This window comes from Hyaena hyaena, unplaced genomic scaffold, assembly GCF_003009895.1.
Source record: "Hyaena hyaena isolate Hyena2069 unplaced genomic scaffold, ASM300989v1 scaffold_70, whole genome shotgun sequence".
NCBI classification, from domain to species: domain Eukaryota; kingdom Metazoa; phylum Chordata; class Mammalia; order Carnivora; family Hyaenidae; genus Hyaena; species Hyaena hyaena.
The window spans coordinates 2,567,017-2,588,974 of record NW_024080701.1 but is presented as its reverse complement, the minus strand read 5'-3'; the positions used below and the strand labels follow the sequence as shown (position 1 = coordinate 2,588,974).

General features: G+C 49.9%; 1 protein-coding gene across 1 annotated transcript in view; it reads left to right on the top strand.

The window, feature by feature from the left end:
- PLA2G4E (phospholipase A2 group IVE) overlaps nt 1–21,958 on the top strand; it is a 56,354-nt gene that overhangs the window by 23,617 nt on the left and 10,779 nt on the right. The window contains exons 2-12 of the mRNA XM_039232869.1: nt 4,233–4,305; nt 9,627–9,763; nt 11,307–11,438; nt 12,257–12,297; nt 14,099–14,141; nt 14,995–15,058; nt 15,939–16,099; nt 16,198–16,284; nt 16,667–16,704; nt 18,782–18,917; nt 20,083–20,219. Coding sequence (XP_039088800.1) covers nt 4,233–4,305; nt 9,627–9,763; nt 11,307–11,438; nt 12,257–12,297; nt 14,099–14,141; nt 14,995–15,058; nt 15,939–16,099; nt 16,198–16,284; nt 16,667–16,704; nt 18,782–18,917; nt 20,083–20,219 — 1,049 coding nt within the window. The remainder of the gene's footprint in view (nt 1–4,232; nt 4,306–9,626; nt 9,764–11,306; nt 11,439–12,256; nt 12,298–14,098; nt 14,142–14,994; nt 15,059–15,938; nt 16,100–16,197; nt 16,285–16,666; nt 16,705–18,781; nt 18,918–20,082; nt 20,220–21,958) is intronic.

Genomic DNA, 21,958 nt, shown 5'->3' with positions numbered 1-21,958 from the left:
CAACAGAGTTGTCAGACCCTCTCCCCAATTCCCATTGCCATGTGGGAGCCTGTCCCTGGGAGCCCATCTGTAACTACTGACTAATTTGTGGTGACAGCTAGACCTGGGGTGCAGGGAGAGCCCTGAATTGGGAGCCAAGGGCCTACTCCTCCCTCTGCTATTAAGTAGTCCAGTGCATGACCCGGAGCAAGCTTTGAGCCACTTTGGTTCATTCTCGGTGAGAGTCAGCCTCCAGGTAGAGGAAAGTGTGCTGCCCTGTGGTCAGGTGGATCTGCGCCTGAGTCCTGGCCCTGCCACTTCTGGGCTGTGTGCCCCTGTGTGAGATGCAGTCTCTCTAAACCCAGTCTTCTCCTCCACAAAGCGGGGATGACAGCGCCTTCCCCACAGTGTGGTTGGAGGGCTAAATGAGAGCAGGTACAATGTACCAGCACAGGCTCAGGGCCTGGCATCCTGGGGGAGGGTAGTTAGTTGTGCTCCCCAACCTCCATCAAGGTCCTCCCTATAAGAATGGGCCTGGGAAGGGGCACTATTGAATTGCATAATAGCTAGTCCTGAGGGTCATGGGGCAATATCTTTTCCATATGAGCTGGTGAGATACCCCCTGTCCTGAATAGGTCTCAAGGAGAAGTAGAGTCCTGGAGGGATCAGCGCCAGGAACCAAGGACAGGGAGTAGGCTGGAGCAGGAGCTGTTTGTGTGGCCACAGCCTGAGTAATAGAACTCTTTCTCCCACATGGATTTCCTGAAAACTAGCAGGCCCACCCTCCCTGCAGGTTATTAACATGTCTGAATACACTTCTTTTTTTTTTATATATGTCTTTATTTTATTTTGAAAGAGAGAGAGAGAGAGAGACAGAGTGTGAGTGGGGGAGGGGGAGAGAGAGAGAAGGAGACACAGAATCTGAAGCAGGCTTCAGGCTCTGAGCTGTCAGCACAGAGCCCAATGTGGGGCTCGAACCCATGGACTGTGAGATCATGACCTGAGCTGAAGCCGATGCTTACCTGACTGAGCCACCCAGGCACCCCTGTCTGAATACACTTCTGTACTGTTTGTCAAATAGTTCTGCCTTGAGCTCCAACCCCCTGAGTACTCCCTTCTCCTTACCCAGGATGCCCCAATGGCCCCATGAACCGAAGGACTGATGTCCATCTCTGCTCCAGGGCTGCGGCCCAGCTGGCATGATGTCTGGCCATGGCTATGGTTTCATCCTGATAATGAGCCAAGGTATCCTGTCCTAGGGACAGGCTTATCCAAGTCCCTAAAGTGGTTACCCTTACCACACCATAAGCTACCTCATAAACTTGAGTTTCATAATGTTGGGGGTTTCTGGCTCCCATCTGCACTGTCACAGACACTGAGCTGTGTTCTATTGGATCTTGATAATTGGATCAATGATCTGTGGAGCTGTGAAGTTTTGCCTATCTCTAGTGTCACTCCAGTTCAGCTGGTTATAGCAGGAGCAAAACATGTACATTCATTTTTATCCAAGAAGGTTATTTTTCTCAGACCTGGCTCTTGGAATCACCTAGACCCAAGACCTCAATCCCATGGTCCCACTGCTACCTCCCAGAATGGCCCCCAGAATGACTCCCAACCCACTGCCAGGTTCTATCTCCCTGCTGACAAAGATGTCAGAGTAGTTTGTAGAGCACTTTGAAATTGAGTCTCTGCTGCAAATTCCTGAGCTAGAAATTGTGATTTGAGACTCAAGGTAGCCCTTTGTGGCTACTGGAAAGTAGAACTCCTCCAAGAACCCTTAGGCTCTGGTGTGCACTGGCTCTTTAAAAAAGAGAGAGGGGAGCCTGGGTGGCTCGGTTAAGCATCTGACTCTTGGTTTCAGCTCAGGTCATGATCTCATGATTTGTGAATTTGAGCCTCACATCAGGCTCTGTGCTGACAGCGTGGAGCCTACTTAGGATTCTCTAACTGTCTGTCTCTGCCCCTCCCCCACTTGCTAATGCTCTCACTCTTTCTCAAAATAAATAAATAAACTTTAAAAAATAAAAAAGAGAGAGATCATGGAATACATTGGCAGAAATGTAGCCAGTAAAAGCATTACTGGTAGAAGGACTACCGGTGTTTGGGGATTATCTGGGGGCCTTGAGGGAATTTGGAGTGAAAAGAAGAAGCTGTCAGGAAAAGAGGTTCTAAGAGGAAAAGATGAAGGAGGAGGGGGTGAGGGGCAAGCAGCACCTGTCTTCGTGTTGAAAGTTAAGGGTTGCTTTCTTTTTTATTTTTTTAATGTTTATTTATTTTTGAGAGAGAGTGTGTGTCAGAGTGTGTAAGTGGGATAGGGGTGGAGAGAGGTGGAGACACAGAATCTGAAACAGGTTCCAGGCTCTGAGCTGTCATGTCAGTGCAGAGCCCAATGTGGGATTTGAACCCACAAACTATGAGATTATGACATGACCTGAAGTCAGATGCTTAACCAACTGAGACACCCAGGTGCCCTAAGTGTTGCTTTCAAGTAAGATGATAGCATGGTCATAGTTATGAGCAACAGGCTTAGGAATTAGAATTGAATTCAAACTCGGGTTCCTCTGATTCTAGCTGAGTGCCCAGCGTCAAAGGGCTTAAGCTCAGATTCACCATCTGTAAGGTGAGGCTAATAATAATTGCTTCAAGGGGTGTTGTAAGGATTGAGCAATATGAAACGTAGAGATTATACACACAACACTTAGCATGTGGCAGACACTCAAGAGATAGTAGCTGGTGGTGTTAGTCTTGCTGAGTTAGAGTGGGAAGAGATGGTCAACCTCGCTGGAGGTATCAGGGTTAGATGACAGCAGAGGACTTTCCCTGGGAGGCAGGGACACCTCAAGTGAGGTCCTGCAGGAAGCTGTGAGTGCTCATTCCCTTCCAGACAGACACAAGGGGGTCAGGCAGGGCTAAGGACAGCCCTCCTGGAGGCAGGAATATGGCTGTGATGGCTGAGAGCTCAACACTAGGAAATGTCCCTGAGGACTGACCCTTGCCTGGGCCGTGGCCTGGTGGCCCGCATTTGAAGTCTGGTTGCCATCTGGGAGTGGGCTTTGCCAGAACTGCTCTCCTGGGTGAAAACTGACTCCAGCTTCCTCACCAGATCATACCAGGACACCCCCTCTCCCAGCTGGGGAGTGAGCAATGAGGAGCCCACCATGCCCAGAATGGGTAGGGCCAATGGCCACAGCCATATTTCCAACACCAGGAGAGAAGTGGTGTGTGTGGCCTTTGCTCCGAGTCACCCAGCTCAAAACAGAATCCTGTTAGATAAAGTTACTGACTGTGAGGATTTCCAATATTTCAGTTAATCTCACAAAAGGATTCCTCAGACTGTCCATTTGACTTTTGTTCTGATTCCGAGGCAGCTGTTGGGAAGGGGCCTGATGTCTGACCTACACATCTATCTCAGGTTCTAAGTAGCCACCTTCCCAGGCTTCATTCTATTGTTGCTGCTTAGAATAAGCCCCAGAAGAGGCTGGAAGGACAGACATCAAAATGATGACACTTCCCCTGACATGAAAAAAAAAATTATAACTGTGTGTGGTGATGGATGTTAACCAAAATCATTGTGGTAATTATATTGCAATATGTATGTATATCAAGTCATCTTGTTATACACTTAAAATTAATACAATGTTATATCTCAATTGTATCTCAATTTAAAACCATAGCAATAGCTCAGTCATAAAGGTCTTAATGAAGTTTTTAAAATGTAAGAAAGGGGCACCTGGGTGGCTCAGTCAGTTAAGTGTCTGACTTTGGTTCAGGTCATGATCTTGTGGATCGTGGGTTTGAGCCCTGTGTCAGGCTCTGGGCTGGCAGCTTGGAACCTGGAGCCTATTTCAGATTCTGTGTCTCCCTCTCTCTCTATTCCTCCCCTGCTACATTTTTTAATGTAAGAGAAGTGTCTGGCAAAGAGTTAAGTGTTCAGTAGATGCTACCCATTGTGATATTATTATCTCTGATAATCTAGCCACGGCAGATGAACTGTCTGTATACAGTCTGAGTTGAAAATAAAAATAATTATAACATTAAAAAAACAAAACAAAAAAATGTGGTAATAACAAGAAGTAAGCCCCTCACCTCAGCAGCCTTGGGGACCAGCAGTGTCCTACAGAGCCCAGAGGTGTGGATTGACTGTGAGGAGGCATCTTGGGTCTGAGCAGTGGGGAACTGTGTCCTGCTTGAGCTGCTCTCTCTGTCAGTTGTTATTACCTGAAGAGTGAGTCCGCTGTCCTCTCAACCCACAGGGTGGGGTCTCTCCATGCCACCTGCTGACGGTGAAGGTCATCCGGATGAAAAATGTCCGACAGGCTGACATGGGTGAGTATCCTGTCTTCCCTTCTTCTCTGCATACGGGGCCTGGCTGGAGATCTGCCCTGGCTGGAGAAACATCAGAGGTATTTGCGGGGGGCGGGGGGGCGGGGGTGGGGGGGAGTGTCTGCTACACTCAGTCTGTATTTCAGACTTTGGGGTTGATATCATTTTTCCAGGCCCCCCTCCTAGCTGTAACCTTGGCGCTACCAGCCCCTGCAGTGTGCTTGGGTCTGAGAACGCTGTTCACCTCACTCTCTCCTCCCCACTCCCTACTCCCTAGCACCCATTTACAGGACCAGCAGCTTCTCCCACACCGGGTACTTCTTGCTTCTGCTGAGTTTATGAGCTGTTAGGGGTGAAGGAGGAGGAGGAGAGACCTTTCTGCCAGCTTAGTCTCTGTGCCCTTGCTCAGTGCATGGATCCCAAATTGGGTTCTGGGGTTCATGGCAGAGGCCACATTGCACAAGCTCTGCAGTGTAGCCCCATGGATGTGGTTTGACTCACCAGCGCTGTTTGTGCAGTGTTTTCTTACAGCCTTAACTTCACCCTCATCTCAGCTGCTGCTACATTCCCAGGTTATGGGGGCCCTGGGAAGTGTCCGACTTCAGTAGGAAATGAAGGCATTTGGGTGGGTAGGATGCTCCCCTCCTTCTTTTCAAGAAATGAGGAGAGTCCAGATCCCCTCCTTGTGCTGCCCTCAACTTGCCCCATCCAGAGAGAGGCTTGGCCCTCAAGGAGGAGAGGACTGTGTGTCAAGGCCCGCTGGCTGTAGGGGTGTCCGCACTCACAGGAGCCACCAGGCTTCCCCACCGCCCCATTATACTTCCATTGCCCTCACCCTGGGATTGAGCTAAGCTAGAAAGAGCTTCAGGGGGACAGAGAATGCAGAGAGCCATGATACCAAGTATTTTAATAAGGGAAGACATTTACACCCAGAGTGATTATCGACTAGTAATAGGAAATGGTGTTCTAACCTGGTCACTGTAGAATTTAGAACTAGAGGAGGACACTGAAAGCCAGGAGTAGCTAAGGAAGGCTGCTCTGAGGCCCTGAGGTCTGAGAGAGGTAGAGTATGAGCATCCAGAGGTCCTGGGAGCCCAATCTGTGGGAGGGACAATTGTGAGGGAGGTAGAGGAGCCACATGGCATCTGTGAGCACCTACTGGGGGCCAGTGGGGGTGAGGAGGCGGGGAGGGCAGGCTTCCAAACAACACATGCTCCTCCCCACAACAGGGTAATGCTGAGGCCCATTCTACACGTGAGGGCTAATGATTGCCTATGGTGGAAGCAGAATTTGATTCCAGGTCTGGACTCAGGGATGGAGGGAAGAGGAGTAGGAGAAGGAGGCTAGGGCTGGGCAGAGAAGGGATGCGGATCCAAGTGATAGGGCACCTGAGTTCTTGAGGAAGGGATTGCATGATTTCCTGAGGCCATATGCAGATTGTGCTGAGGCATAGGTGGGGAGAGGCTGACTAACTTTCTGGGAAACTGTTGTAGCAATGCAGGCATGATTGTGCAGGGCAGAGGAGGGAGGGGTTCCCTGGGATTCAGGGAAAGATAAGGGGTCAGGAAGGACTCCACCTGGGCCCCCTGCACGGCACCGTGTCCAGAGCCATGCCAGCAGGGGCAGTTGCAGCCAGTGTCCAGTTTGGACCTGGCTCTGCCAGTAGGCTGGCGGGAGGGCCGGAGACTTCTCCTCAGGCTCCTCAGGACCTCCCACGTCACCAGAGAGTCATCTGAGAAGTGTTCCCTGGGTCCGGGACTTGGCCACCTGTTTTACCTTTCTTGCCCATGCCACGTTGGTCACCCAGACACTTCACCCGCCCTGGAGCAGAGTTCACCCATTCCCCCCACCCCGGGATACCCACAGCTTGCACATGCCCACAGGTGCACTCCCCTGCCTCTACTCCTAGGGTGTGTCTGTCCCAACCCTGTGGGTCACACAGGCTGCACGCTCTCACGGCATGCCTGCACCTGTGTGTGTGGACCTTCCCTTTGTCCAAGCCCCTTTCCTCTGTCTTCTCCTGCCACGCCCATCCTCTGCATAGCCCAGAGATGGGGGGCTGGGGGAGCAGGCAGCCAGACAAGAGGGCTGAGGTCTGGCTCTGCCACATTCCTCTTCCCCTTCTCCACACACCCTCTGGCACACAGCTGCCTTTGGGGGTTTCCAGGCTCCCTTTGGAAACCGTTTGTTGTTTATGTTTCCCTCATTTCTCCTGAGGAACAGGGTGGGGGACATACATGGTGTCTGGGGGCTCCAGCCCGGGCCACGTTCCTGTAGACTCCACAGTTGACCTAGGCTGGGCTCTGTTGCCACTTTGCCTGATGAGGTTTGCAACTATCCTGATGTCTTCTGGGTCCTGGATTACTCTTGCCCCAAACTTTTCCCTTCTACCTTAGATCAAAAATAAACTCTACTCTGGTTCATCCTTCTAGTGTATGTCTGAGTTTCCTAAGATTTCAAGGAGCCTGAAATGGATGAGATTCAGTGATGACTCCCTTGTCAAGGTGCGCTCCAGCCAGCCCTGAGCCAGGACTGGATAGAGTGGACCTAGAAACCTACTAGCTACCAAGAGTTTTTATTCCTCTTGGAGAAAGAAAATTAAAACTCAAACTAGTACCTCAAGGGATGTGAGGAGGTGTCTCCAGAGGTATCAGGAAGACAGTGTTCTCAACATCTGTAGATCTCATTGAGTCATCTTTGCCACCCACATTCCAGTAAAGGAGGCATGTCATTCAAATGACCAAGCCCGCTGTCACTCTAAGAGGAACGAGGATCAAAACCTATCAAATGCCTAGGAAATCCCCTGAAGTCCCTGAAATCCTCAGAATTGGGTCAGCGTTGCTTAACCATTCTTTATTACCAACATGCTGGTCTCTCTCTTTATAGTTAGATAATGACTCCTGCTCCAGATTTTCATCTGGGCCGCCGCTGGCCTTGCTCCACCAAATCATCTCTCCCTCTCCAGGATTTCACTCTCCTTTCCCATATTGCGGAAAGACCTGAAAAACAAATCAGTGCTTGAAGTGTGGGTATCTGATCAATCCTGTCTCTTCCAGGAATATTTGTATCTTAACTAGACATTTAAACCTTAGGCGAAAAATACGGAGATTTTATTTCATGGGCTTAATGGGAGAATTGTAGGCATAGACTGATAATAGGAAAGGGATTTTAGAGGCAAAGGGGCCTTTACAGAGTCAATCAAATCATGCTAAGCAGAGGGGTATAGAGTTGGTGGAGTCTCTGTCTGCAGGCTCCTACTGTATGGGAGGCAAATCTGAGGACAATGTTTCAGGCTGGGGAGGAATGGCTAGTGTCCAGGAGAAGCCAACAGAGAGGTTCCAGGAGATTCCTGGGGAGTCTCCCTATAGACAAAGCAATTGGACATCCAGCTTACTTACCTATATGTGTGGTGCCCCAACCTAAAATTTGATACAGTGCTCTAAAGCAGGAAGTGGGGCTTTTCCACTCAATTCATTTATTCAACAAATGTCTAGCAAGTGCCAACACACGGACTCCAGTGCTTCTTGGTGTTCATGGTGCAGTGGAGACATTCTGACCCACATTGTGGAGTGGTGTAGCCAGTGCCCTGCCAGGAGAGGAGCAGAGCCTCTAAGCTAGGAGGACCACCTGGCCCAGAGCTGGGGACTCAGACAAGGCTTCCAGTGGAGGCTCTTCCTGAAACCTGAAGGGGCTAGCCAGCAGAAGGGTGGGACATGGGAGGAGAGGTGATGGTGGCCTGTACCAAGGCAGTGGCAGTGCAAGTAAGAAGTGGGTGAGGTTGGAGAGGCCAGAGGAGTTAATCTGATGCCATGTAAGAGCCAAGGACAATATCTGGTGTCTGGCCCGGACACCTAAGTTGACAGTGAAGAGGAGCAGGTTGGGCATGGAGGAAGTCATCATTTTCTCTACAGTCCTCTGGGTTTTGGTCATTCTTTGTGTCTGGATTAAGTGATTATGGCCTCTAAAAGGCGGTGTCATCTTACCTTTATTCAGTGGGAAGAGAGCCATGAATTCCAATTCACTGAATGGTGAGCCCTCAAAGATTAATCAGATATTGGAGATGAAATCAGAAGCTAGGGATGTTTATGATGTAAACTGTGGTTCTTACTTCTGATAATGTTCTCAGTGTAGTGACAGTGTGAGATCAGTCAGTCCAGAGGGATATTACTAATAACTATGAACTAGTTTGGATCAGTCCTATCAGAACGAAACTCCTAGCTTCATAGCAGCGTCACCATCTAGAGGACTCTCTGACACTGGAGATTGTATTGACTTTTACATTTTCTACAAACCTGGTGTGTACCTGCGAATTACTCCAGCAGATTGCCCGAGGAATGACCATGGCAGTCATGGCACCTCTTCCTCCCTCCTTCCAGATAGAATGGATGGAGGGAGCTCACCCTATACCTTCTGCTGCTCCAGCTAGAAGACCTGAGAGGCTTTTCTCTACTTTGGGAGAGCCTTCTAAGAATAAAGCCTTTGTCCTTTCTCCACATCACATCCAGCAATATTACCCCTGAGTTGTCCATTTCAAATGAGAGGAAAAAAAAAAAAAAAAAAAAAGGACACAGCCTCAGGCTTCTTGGGTCACCTTCCTCATTCTGGGAGACTCGTGTAGGTATGAAGAGCCTGGTAGCTGCAGTTGAGACATTAAGTCATATGCAAATTGTGGTCCTTGCTTCTAGATTGTTCTGAGAAGGAGAAAGAATCTGAAGCAGACTTGGCACTGTCAGTGCAGAGCCTGACTTGGGGCTCGAACTCATGAACCATGAGATCATGACCTGTGCCAGAGTCAGAAGGTTAACCAACTGAGCCACCCAGTGCCCCAGACTGTGCTCTTTCTAATCTTTGCTTCTCAGCAGCCCAGTGGGAGAATAGAGCCCTACTTTGGTTTCCCTGGCACCTTGGGCTAAGCAAGAGTTAAATTGGACTCTGTGGGGCTGGTCCTTCAGCTCTTCCCCTGGCAGAGGGAAAACCGTGTGGCCATACCTTGTCTCAATCTAGCAAGCAAGCATTTGCTCAAAAAGCCAGGATGCTTCTGAAAAGAACCAGAAACCATCAATGTCTGTGAGCACGATCAATGGGTCCTGAATCACCCTCTGTGAATTTTCTAGCCTGCAGGCTATGGCCTTCTCGAGGTTCTGGGACAAGGGTCTCTGGAGAGTCAGACCCATGAGTCAGGAGGGGAGGACAAAGGCTGAAGCTGAGACAAGGGCTTGCTCTGGAATCATCTTGCCTGAAGTTCCATTCTGACTTTACGCTCTCCTCTATGGCCTGGGGTTTATTCCCCACATTTCCCCCCAACCCTTGTCTTCCTTGGACAGTGAGCCAGACAGACTGCTTTGTGAGCCTCTGGCTGCCCACTGCTTCTCATGAAAGGCTGAGGACTAGGACCATCTCCAACTGCCCAAACCCGGAGTGGAATGAAACCTTCAGCTTCCAGATCCAGAGCCAAGTGAAGGTGAGACTCAGAGGACAACACCTGTCAGGTCTGCCTACATTTCAGTTCCCCTCCATGCCAGCTTGTTCTTCTGTTGACTTATGTGTCCTTATGTCTATTTTCCTCACACCTTCTTCTCCTCCTAGCAACCCATCTTCCCGCTCACCCACTCCTTATTAGGCCTGCCTTGTGTTTGTCCCTCTGAATCTACGTATCCTTCTGCCTTCTTTCCTTTCTCTCTCGTCCTTCTGCCTAATCATTGCTGGAAACTGGTGGTCCCTGCCACAAAACTGAGTGGGCTTCCAGAACATGCTCCAAGTAGGAGAATACATGGATGGGAAGGGCCATTCTATTCACTAGGTCTAAGGCCAGTCCAATTCCAGCCAGAGTGTTTTCCCTTTCTTAAATCCTTTTTAGAAGGCTTTATTATTTCTAATTCCTTGAGCGTCTGTTCTTTCGTTTGTTGAGTTGTTGTTTCATGGTGTTGGCCTTCCTCAGACATATGGTGATTCTAAGTTGTGTTCACATCTTCTATGGGAGAATTCTCCCTTGAGCATTCTGAGCAGAGTCCTCTTAAAACAAACTTGGCTTCATCTTGAACGTATCAATCCCAGTCTTGGGACACTCGAGGCCTGACATCTCTAGCTTACTGCTTCCATATTTTAGGGTGATTCTTTATTTCTGGCTCATGATGAGATCTCTTTACTTTCAAGAAGGGCTTTATATTTGTTACTATAAAAATATCTCTTCTATCATATTTATGGTTTGGGTAAGGGAGGGGGATTTTGGCATGGGCTCAGTCTTCCATCTTGAAATCAGAATTTGGACTTCCTTTGTCTAAAGAGCTATGGGGCTGCTCATAGGAATATGTGGGGTTAGTTCTAGGGTCTGTGTTTCTAGAAGATTTCATTCAGTAGGGAACCTCCAGACCACCTTATGTCCACCTGATAGGGACCAAAGAGGCAAACCCAGCCCCAACCCACATCTCCCAGGATCCTTGGAACAAGAGGCCTCAGAGGCTAATCCATGTCACCCAAAACCCTGACCTTAGTGTTCAGCCAGATGACAGGGTAGCTGTTCAACTCTTAACATGCAGCTTTGGAACCACTAATAAGACTTTGTTAGGAGCTGATGAACCAAAGGACAGAGTTCAAACACTTTACCCCAAGGCCACCAAGTATGAGAATCCCTGTAACCTGCCACATTATGCAGCTGGAGTGTTAAGGTATTAGCTTCCCTGAATTGGCAAGGATCTTGCTTGCTCTGCCCTTCCATCATTCCCCCAGGTGAATTGGCATCCCTCATACTTCACAGGCCCTTCCCAACCTTGCAAAAGAGCAAAATTCTCCAGAAGAATCAGAGAATAGTGTCAGGAAGTCTTAAGAGAGTTGGAAGGAGGGTATAAACAGTACCCCCAACCCTTGAGTTCATTTTTCTAAAAATGTCTCTCATACTTGAGCAAGGACCTCCATGCTGTTCCCCTAGCCCTCAGACCTACCTCCTTGCTAGGGAACAGGTCCATGCAGACACAGTAACCAGACTTGCACCCTTCCTTTCCCCCTAGAACGTGCTAGAGCTGAGCATCTGTGATGAAGACACAGTGACACCAAATGACCACCTGATGACAATTCTCTATGACCTCACCAAGCTCTGCTTCCGAAAGAAAACCCATATGAAGTTCCCAGTCAACCCAGAGGTGGGTGCAGGTGTCCAGTTCCCCAGGCTCCTGCCTCATGAGGAGCAGCTGGTTATTTCCATGATGCCATTCTATGGGCTTCTCTCTGTGTCACCAAGTCAGGAAAAGGTAGTACTGATGGGTCAATCCCAGTGCTATGCTTACTAGCTGTGTAACCTTGCAGAATTTATTTGATTCCTCTGTATTCTGTTTCCTCATCTATCCAATGGCAATGATGATACCTATCACTTAGGTTCTTTGTGGCACTGAAATGGGAAAACACCATTAAGACACCTAGCACTGTTCCCAGCACAAAATGGAGATGTACCAAAATGAAGATGTCCCTTTCTTCTCTCAGAGTCCTGCTGTAGGGGTGGCCCAGGGAACAGAGGACAGATGAGGGAAAAGAAGAGTAAAGCTGCAAATCAGAGAAAGTCAGAGCTGGAAAAGACCAGGATATTATCAATTCAATTATACAACCGATACTTTATTTCCTACTATGGGGCAGGCACTGTTCTCGGCACTGGGAACACAGCAGAGAATAAGTCTCCTTGCTCTTGCCTGAATTACATTCTGGCAGGGAAATTAACGTCCGATGAAGTCACAACTTTCTGAAATTATACAACAAGAAGTGTGAAGGAATAGATGAAGGAAGGAGCCCCTATCCTTCCGAGTTGAGCTTGCTGGGGGCAACAGCTCAGCTCTCTCTTGACCCAGGTGCTGAGCCCCTTGGGAAGCCAGGAGGGCAATGGGAAGCTGGGGGCAGAAACTAAAGGGACATATTCTGGGCAAGACAGGTATAGCCCCAGCTCACAGCTGCCTTCCTTTTATCCCCCCAGGGCATGGAAGAGCTGGAGGTAGAGTTCCTGCTGGAGGAGAGGTGAGTAGGCCCTAGCCCCCTAGGACCTCACCAAAGTCCTGACTCTCCAGTGGCTCCAGGCACAGGCATTTCAGAGCATGGTCTGTCTTTTGGCTGCCCTCCCCTCTTGTACTTTTTTTTTTTTAATGTTTTTTTTATTTATTTCTAGGAGAGAGAGAGAGAGAGACAGCGTGAGCAGGGGAGGGTCAGAGAGAGAGGGAGTCACAGACTGAAACAGGCTCCAGGCTCTGAGCTGGCAGTCAGCACAGAGCCCGACGCGGGGCCCGAACCCACGAACCGTGAGATCATGACCTACGGGAAAGTCGGACGCTTAACCGACTAAGCCCCCCCTCTTGCACTTTTAACCCTGATACCCCAAACTGTGCATCAGAATCTCTTGAGGGCTTCTAAATACTGTAGGTGCTGGGTCCCACCCCTACTGACCCTATTCTACTGACATCAGTATTGCTTCAAAGATCAAGAATTCTGGCCAAATTACCTGCCTCAGCTCCCTCGCATTCCTCAGAGAGGCCTCTGGGAAGAATTCCTGCCACATGGTGATGGGGCCTTGTAGAGGCCAGGCTGAGAAAGAGATCAGGTCCAGGGTATCTCCTCCTCAACCCCAAATTATTAGAACAAACTTCCCCAAACCCTGGCCTGAAACAGCCTGTCCCCCTCTGCACCCACCTCTAGAACCACATCAAGGGGATGCTCAAGAGGATAACTCAATATATGGAGTTATTTCCCATCATTTTCAATTAGGAAAATGATCCAGGGTCTTGGAGATATGACTATTCTGGGAACTCAAGTAGAATTAGGCCCCAGAGTTGGAGGATAGGAAAGAGAAGAGGACAAAGAGAGAAGGGGAGAAGGGAAAGGGGAGGGGAGGGGAGTAGTCTGCCCAGGATGGCAGTGTGCCTTGTGATTGGGCAGATCGGGCAGCTGACTCCCCTCCATAGCCTTGGTAGGGCTGAGCAGCCCCCCAACACACACTCCTGGATCTTTCAAGGAGCAGGGGGAGGGGAACAAGTAGGTTTATCAAACTCCACTCCAACAGGTCTCTGCCTAGAGGCTCTTGGAACTCTTTGAGGTGCCTCATTTCCTATCAACGGCGACTGACAAATTAAAATCAACTGTCTCCCATTGAAGAAAATCTGGGCTCTCTTGTCCAGTTCTTGATTCAACAAGACTTCTAGGGGGAAAAATTCCTTGTAGCTTGCAAAATGAACCATGTCAAAATTGGTAATAAGAGGTGATCTGAAGACAGAGTCACCTTGGGCCTAATTTTGGCAAGGGAGGCTGTGGACTCCCCTAGACCAATTGTAACCTTGGAGGCTTATGTTCTTGACTTTATAACATGAAGACATTTTATATTCACCAGGCCCCTCTCTGGCTGGGTCATAAATGTTTGTTAAATGTGTGAATTAAATAAAGCACAGAAAGGAGAATGGGTCATTTTTGCCACCAGAACTATTTACATCTGCTGCAGTGGGTGAGCTTAGGCCCTTCCCTGCTACCTGTTAATCCTCATTGCTCCCTATAGCTGGGCATAAAGAAGTTATCCCTGTAAAAAGGGGGGGAAAAAAAGGAACTCTTCTCCTTCTTCCATCCTGTACATTTATTTTTTCCTATCCTATTTAAAAGTTTGCCACTTTTCTCCTTGACAATCCACAGATCTAATGTTTCTTCAGCTGCTATTTTTCGTAAAGATCAGGGAGGCTCTCCTGTCTCATTATTGACCCTATTTAGGTTCTTCAACACCTTTGTGAGAAATCAGGCAAGAATGATAGAACTGACTAGGAGTTCTCATTTTGTTTTCCAGTCCCTTTCCACCGGAGACCCTCGTCACCAATGGCGTGCTGGTGGTAAGTGTCCTTCCAGGTTCCTGTGGCTCCAGAGGTCACATATGGCTGCTGCTCCCAGGGAACAGAACTTGAGCCCATGTCCCAGAGGCCACCAGGAGTCAGACTAACTAAAGCAGGCCGATGTGGGGCTTGGATGGGTGGGGCAGAGACTGGGCCCCTGCTTCGGGGGGAGGAAGGAACTGGGACATCCCTCATCCTGGCCCAGCATCCAGGGCCCACAAGGGCGTGTCCCTTGTGTCCCACAAGGACAACCCCTCCCCTTGGGAGCCTCCCCAATAAAAGCACCCACTTGGAAGCAGCCTCCCCCCAGCATTTCCCCCCAGCTCCAATTCCTCTATAACCACAAGCTCGGTATTTAAAATATTTTCATAATTCACCTATTGGTCCAAACACTACAGTTAAATGCATAAAACACCTCAGGATTCAAAGAGATCTCTCCCCCTGCCAAATCAGCCTTTGGGAGTTTGTGGCAAAGGAATATGACTTTTAGAAGAATGTTTTGTTGGAAGCTCTCACTTCCAAAGCTCACAGTGGAATCTTCCCTCTTTTTATTTTGGACCAAATTACTCAGGTTCCATCCCTGACCTATAGCTGAGAACATGGCCCAATAGTAAACGGTGACCTTACAGCCTAGATTTTTCAGGACAGCTTCATTTTCAAATACTCCATCTCTTAATGAGATGACAAGCCTTGGTTGGGTGCAGGAAATGGGGTCAGCACCATTGTTCCCTGGAGTCAGACCAAAATCAGCCCAGTGCTGAATTTATTCCCTCATTCTTCATCTCCTCCCTTTAGTCTGGCAGGGGGAGGGGACAGCTTGTGCTCAGACTGACCCTCCCTTCCTTTGTTTCAGTCTCGACAAGTCTCCTGCCTGGAGGTTCATGCAGAATCCAGGAGGCAGAAGAAGAGCAAGAAAAGTGAGTCCTTTGACCCCCTCTGCTGCAAGTTGAGGGGACAGGTAGCATTTCCTCCCATGGCTGCCCTAGGCTCAGTCAGAACAGAGCTTGGCTGGGGCTCCTCGGGGATCATCCCACCCTCAGCGGTCATGAACCTGTCCCCCCCCTCCCCACCTCTGCTCTGGAAGGAGCATGCTCTTCTAGGTACCCGCATGACCTTCAGAACCTCTCAGGCCTGAAGAGTGCCCTGGGCTGAGATCAGTAGCACAACACTGCCCACTGTGCCCACACCAGTCTGCCCTGCGCTCCTGCCAGACCAGTGGCTCCTGGGTCAGGCAGCCCCTGGCAACACCCAGGGCTCCTCTAGCTGCGCCCCTTCCTCTGGTCAGATTATAATTCATAGAGGTCCTAGCATTTTATGGCCAGCAGGGACCAAAGAGATCTGCAATTACAAGACTCTTTAGTTCACTGCTCCACGTCATCTCACCCATTCAAGTCTTCTAGGCCTGTCCCAAGAGAGAAGAGCAGCTTGGCCACACAGACCTGGGAGAGGGAGAGAGGAAGGACCCATGCCCGGAACTGGCGGTGTGGTGAGGTCCTGCTTTCACTGTAGTAGGAGGGTGACCTGCAGAAGCAGGGCCCAGGGGGACCAGTCCAGAGGACTCAGTATCTCAGTGCTCTTTGGGAACCTCATCTGTCAGTATCACACACAGTCTTGTTAATTGCAGATTCCTGGGCCCTGCGCTGCCCTACAGAATAAGACTCTGATGCATTTTAACCAGGGCCCTCGATGCTTGTCCACCCCTGTCCTGGGTCCCTCCAACTTGGCATTTTCCTGGTCCAGGATGGGGGTGGGGCGGAGGACCTTCTAGGAGCTCAAGTCTCTTGTCCTCTCTTCTAGCGAAGGACCTCCTGGTGACAGTGAAGGAGTCCTTTGAGCACACCCAGCGTGTCTCACCCTGCCGGGAGCCCTGCTGCCCAAACCCGGCCTGCTTCCACTACCCCAAGTACTTCCAGCCTCAGATGCACGTGGAGGTGCCCAAGAGCCAGTGGAGCTGTGGGGTACAGGCCAGTGGCAGTGGGGATGGCGTGGGGCACTGGTGCTGGTGGGGCTGCCAGAGGAGCCCCTCACCCCTCACAGAACCTGCCCTTCCTTCCAGCTCTGCTGCTGCTGTGCGTGCAAGAACAGCCCTGTCTGCCAGTCCCTCGATTGCCTTCCTGATGGCCAGGCAGTGACACTGCCGGTGGTAAGGGCCTGGGTGCAAGACGGGCCCCCCCGCCCCCCCCTCAAGCAGCTTAGCCCGAAGCTCCTGCAGCAGAGAGATGGGGAGAGCCTGGGGGACAGGGATGCATGGAGGTCTCTCAGGTGGGACAGAGGAGTTTTGTGGGATAGGAGGCTGCAAGCGACACTGTGTCGAGTCAAAGAGAATGCGTAGAGGTTGAGTGGAGGGTCGCAGAGGGAATCCAGAAGAGGGGGTGAGGGTAGCGTGCCCATGTGTGTATGTGTGTGCACACGTGTGTGCTGAGTCAAGTCGGGGTGGACAGTATAGTGAGATTCCACTTCGTTGGTTGGGACCACTTGGCTCTAAGTTGTCACCTCTGCAAAGCTGTTCATCTTTCACTTCCCAGGGTGAGAACTGTGAGTTACACATGAAGTCTACACCCTGGTAAAGTACCCTCTTTCTGCCTGTCCTTCTGACTCATTCATCCCAGGGGGTGAAATGTGGTTTTGATTTGCATGTCCTTGATAGCCACGGAGATTGAGCATCTTTTCATAGGCTTTTAGGCCATTTTTAGATCTTTTTTGGAGAAATATCTATTCTCCTAATCATTTGTCCATTTTTAAAATTGGTTATTTGCCTTTTATTGTTATGTTGTAAGAGTTCTTTTTATATTCTGGATACAAGTCCCTTGTCATATATGTGATTTGCAAATATTTTCTCCTATTCTGGAGCTTGTCTTTTTACATTCTTCTTGTTTATCTTGAAAGAGAGAGAGAGAGAGCAAGGGAGAGAGAGAGAGAGCATGCACGTGCAGAACCTTAAGCAGGTTCCATGCCCATTGCAGAGCCCAGCACGGGGCTCGATCTCACAACAATTAGATAATGACCTGAGCTGAAATCAAGAGTTGGACTCTTATCCAACTGAGCCCCCCAGGCACCCCTGTCTTTTTACGTTCTTGATATTGTCCTTGGAAGCAAGGCTGTTTTTACGTTTGTGAAACCCACAGTGTATCTGTATTTCTTCTTCTGTCACCTGTGCCTTGGGTGTCAGATTTCAAAAACCATTGCCTAATCCAAGGTCAGGAAGATTTACTCCCATGTTTTCTTCTAAGAGTTTTATACTTTTAGTTCTCACACTTAGGTCTATGACCGAGTTTGAGTTACTTTATACATAGAGCCTGAACAGGGATCTGGCTTCATTCTTTTGCATGTGGATGTCAAGTTGTCCCAGCCCCATTTGTTGAGACTATTCTTTTCCCCCTTTGAATTGTCTTGGCACCCTTGTCAAATATCAAGTGACCATTTACAATTTGATTAGCTATTTGCCTTTGGACAAGTTATTTAACCTCTCTAGGTCTCAGTTTTTCTCATCTATAAATTTGAGCAAAACCAAGAATACTGTCCACTTTTGTCTTGCTCTGATGACCCAGTGAACACATGTCCAGAGAACACATGTGAAGTACTCAGTGATCTCTCTGACAAGGGGGACACTCAGCAAATATCGCCTGCTGTTGTTTCGTTGTTTATTTTTTGTTGAGGCCAAGGAAGGTGTTAATTCCTCACAGTTGTGTCTGTAAGACTATGCTCAATGTGGAGGAAACATGACAGCAGAGGTCCCAGGCTCTGCCTTCCAGAACATGTGATCTGGTTAGACTCAGGCCACTGTGTATGACTTAGGTCAGAAATTGTCAAGATCCATTCACCCAGAGTGCCTGGGGAGCTGAACCTGGGAGTACACAAGAGACATAAGTAGGCAGATGGAGGAATCTTCTGGTGAAGCCAAGGGCTGCAGAAAGACTCAGAACTGGGACTGCTTCTGGGCTCTGAGAGCCAACAGACCCCATCCAAGAAGTAGAAAAATGTGCAGTTGGGCAGATCAGGTAGGGTCTTGACTGCCAGGCCAGGAGCCTGGACTTGGGTAGGGAAGGGATGTGATAAAAATAAGGCAACTATTAGACATGCAGAGACAACTCGTGCCCCACTGCCTTGCAGACCTGTGGGGATGATAGGGTGACAATGACCATGAAAGGTTTTTGTCAGTTGCAAAGCACACAGAAAGAGTATTAACTCCAGGAGCAGGAAGAACTTACCAAAGAATGAGAGCTCCACAGGAGACCCCTTACTATAGAGCCTGGACCACAGGGATTGGCCACAAGGATCTCAGGGCTTCTTGTTACCCATGTTTGGCCTCAGGTTATAGAAGATACTTGGGGGAAGCCTTTCTGGACTTTCCAAATCGTGCTGAGGAGGCAGAGGTTTCCATGAGTCACTGATTTTGTCAAGGACCTGTTTAGAGTGCCTCATCTAAGGCTTCAGGGGCTTTCTCATTCATTAGGCTCACAAAGTGCCAAAGACAGTGCTGGGAGTTCAGCATGATTAGCCCCATTTTACAGATGAGGAAGTGGAGGCCCAAGGTCACAGAGGTGGTATATGGCAGAACCAGGCTTCAAGCCTATGTCCAACTGACCCCAAAGCCATGTCTTCTCCATGGCCCACTTAGCCCAGGCCCTCTATACCTGTAGCCCCCAGCCACTCGACGTGCGGCTGGGCTTCAGCCTGTGCCCCGCAGAGCTGGAGTTTCTGCAGAAGCGGAAGGTGGTGGTGGCCGACGCACTGAAACAGGTGTTGCAGCTGGAGGAGGACCTGCATACGGACGAGGTGGGTAAGCAGAGGTCTGCCGCCCCAGCCCAGTCCCCCTCTGAACCGAGCTAGTCCTTCTACACTACCCCTTGCCAGCCACCCCCAAGCCCTCCTTTGCCCCAGGGTAGCCTTAGCACTGCCTTTCCTGGGTGCCCAGCTGAGGGCTGTGCTGGAGATGATTCAATTGTGTGTTTGCAAAGGGAGGGGAGGGCAAAGCAGAGAGAGAAAGGCAGGAGCCCCAGCTGCCCCTCCCCATGCACTAACAGATCCAGGGGTGCCTTACACGGGGACAAAATGGCTCTAGCACCTCCACCCAAAAGGCCCTGGGCTCTTTGTTCTTCACTTCTCCCTCCCCCCAAATATGCACACAGGCACAACCTCCCAGAAGGAACAGCAGTCCGAAGCTACAGAGAAGCAGCTTCCCCTCGCAGGGCCATTTTCTTCCCGTGGGACAGAAAGTGTGCCCTTGTTAGAGCCCTGTGTCACCTCGCTGGTATGGACTGAGGCCCACACCCCCTTGGGCAGCAGATCACCCTCCAAGTGCGGACTCCTGAGGCTGACCCTGGGCAAGAGGATGGAGACCTTATGCCTGAGGAGGGCTGTGATGGGCCTTGAGCCGACAGAAGGGTCTTACAACCCTCACTCTCCCATCTTTGGGGAAAAACAGCAAGGGCATCTTAATCCTGTATAAACCCAGAGGTGACAACCTTGCTCCTTCCCATATCAAGAATTCATTGATTCCTGCTGTTACACAGATAGGATAAACTGAGCACCTACCATGTGCCAGGTCTGGGCCTGGTGGCCTAATATCAATTCCTTCTCCAGAGGAGACCACTAGGGAATCGCACGCTAGCTGGGTTCTCAAGCAAGTCACTCGGCCCTCTGGACCCCAGGGTCTTCATCTGTTAAGTGAGGGCTAGACTAGCAGCATTAAGAACTCTTCTGGCCACCATGCTCTGATTGGCCAAGCTGTGTGAGACTTCAGATCCTCACCAACTATTGGGCGTGGAGCAGAGATCTAGACCCACCGGGTGGCCCATCACTCTGAAAGGCTGTTTTCAGGTCGTCCAGTGCCTCCCAGCCAGCTTTCCCTCTTCCACCGTTCTTTCTAAGCTTCTGTCTGTCACTCCATGTCATCTCCTACCCAGCATTGCCTCAACAGTCTCCCTCTGTATGCTCCCAGGTACCACTGATAGCCATCATGGCCACTGGGGGTGGAGCAAGATCCATGACTGCCATGTACGGGCACCTGCTGGGGCTGCAGAAGCTGAACATCCTGAACTGTGCCAGCTACATCACTGGCCTGTCAGGGGCCACCTGGTAAGGAGCTGGGGACCACTGTCTGGTGGAGCCTAGAGCAAGCAGTAAATGGGCTGGCCTGGGGTGTCTGGGGAAGCTCTCCCCACCCCAAAGTAGGGTGACTCAAGAAGACTGGGCAGCTCTACCACTTAGAGCTGCGTGATCTGGGCAGAGGCTTGACTTCTCTGAGTCTCAGTTTCTGTATCTGTAAAGGCGGGATAACAATAGCACTGACCCCATGGGGTAGCTGTGAGAGGCTTTCCCAGTACTGGGTACCCTGAGGCTGTGCCGGGGACCCTGGAGCACAGTGGCCAGCTATGGGTGAGCCACTGCTGCCCCTGACCCCATCCTGCCGGGATGCAGTGCCCTCTGCAGCCATGCCACGTCTCTGAGGCTGGGGGGAGCTGGCCCAGCTCTGGCTACGCACACACTGGCCCACTCCCATCCTCACCCCTCCCTCTTCCCTGGCAGCTTCCTCAGGCTCCCACCTCCTTGCTCTCTTGCTCACTCTCTGAGCAAGGAGAGTGAGCCCCTCAAGGTGAGACCAGCCAGTGTGACAGTGCCTAGGGCCCACAATGCTTGTAGAAGCCCACAAAAATGCTTTCCTTTCTTTTAAGATCAGGAAAAAAAAGAACTTCTAGGATGAAGGAAATGTTTTAATAAATAACATTATTATATTTGTTTATGTACAATAATCATGAAACATAATTTTTAACGTTTTTATGGTAGAAGAGGCCCATTGATGACATAACACAGCCCTGGTCCAGGGCAGCAGGGGCCCTGTGACTGCCATGGCTGCATCTTCTGTCAGGGACTGATGACTCCTCATCGTGGAGGAGCTCTGGGTAACTCACTTGAGCAATGGATGTGAACTTGCCCTAGGAAAACCAAGGGCTGCTCGTGCATCAGGAACTCTGAGGCTTCAGCCCAGATGGGACAGAAGGATAGCTGACATTTATTGGCATTGCCCATGGGTGGTACATTAAAGAGATAAAACCTGCTTCCTCAGGGTGGAGGGGAAGCTGTATCCTCCTGGCACTTCTGGACCAAGCAGGAGACTAGGAGGAATAAAAGGGGAAGGGGGGTGGGATGGGGGGAGGGTCTCCTGGCCTGGGGAAGCACTGGGAAGTGTTCTTTAAAATCAGTCAAATAAAAAATTTTTTTTCAAATTAGGGGCACCTGGGGGGCTCACTTAGTTAAGTGTCCAACTTCAACTCAGGTCACGATCTCGCAGTCCATGAATTCAAACGCTGCGTCGGGCTCTGTGCTGACAGCTCAGAGCCTGGAGCCTGCTAAGGAGTCTGTGTCTCCTTCTCTCTCTTCCCCTCCCCTGCTTATGCTCTGTCTCTCTCTGTCTCTCAAAAAATAAAAAAAAAAAATTTTAATGTTTAAATCAATCATTTGTAATGGTTTTGAAAGATTTTTAAACACGTAAAAGTAAGAGAGAATCTATGGAGAGCAGGGTGCTTTTTGTTGATGAAATCTCTTGACTACCCACCACGTTTCCAGACCAGAAACAAGGCCTGTGAAGGAAGAGGCCACTGTTCAGACAAGAGTGAAGCCACAAACAAAGTCCCTCATAGGATATGGGATCCTGGGTGCTGTCCTGACATAGACAGAAAAGCTGGGTCCAGGCCACGAAGAGGCAGAGACCCAGGGCTGAGGAGATTCCTGTCTTTGTTTCACTCCTTTCCCACTGCCCACATATAAGTTATAAGTTAAGAAGAAGGGGAAATAAATCTTTAGCCGGCATCATAATT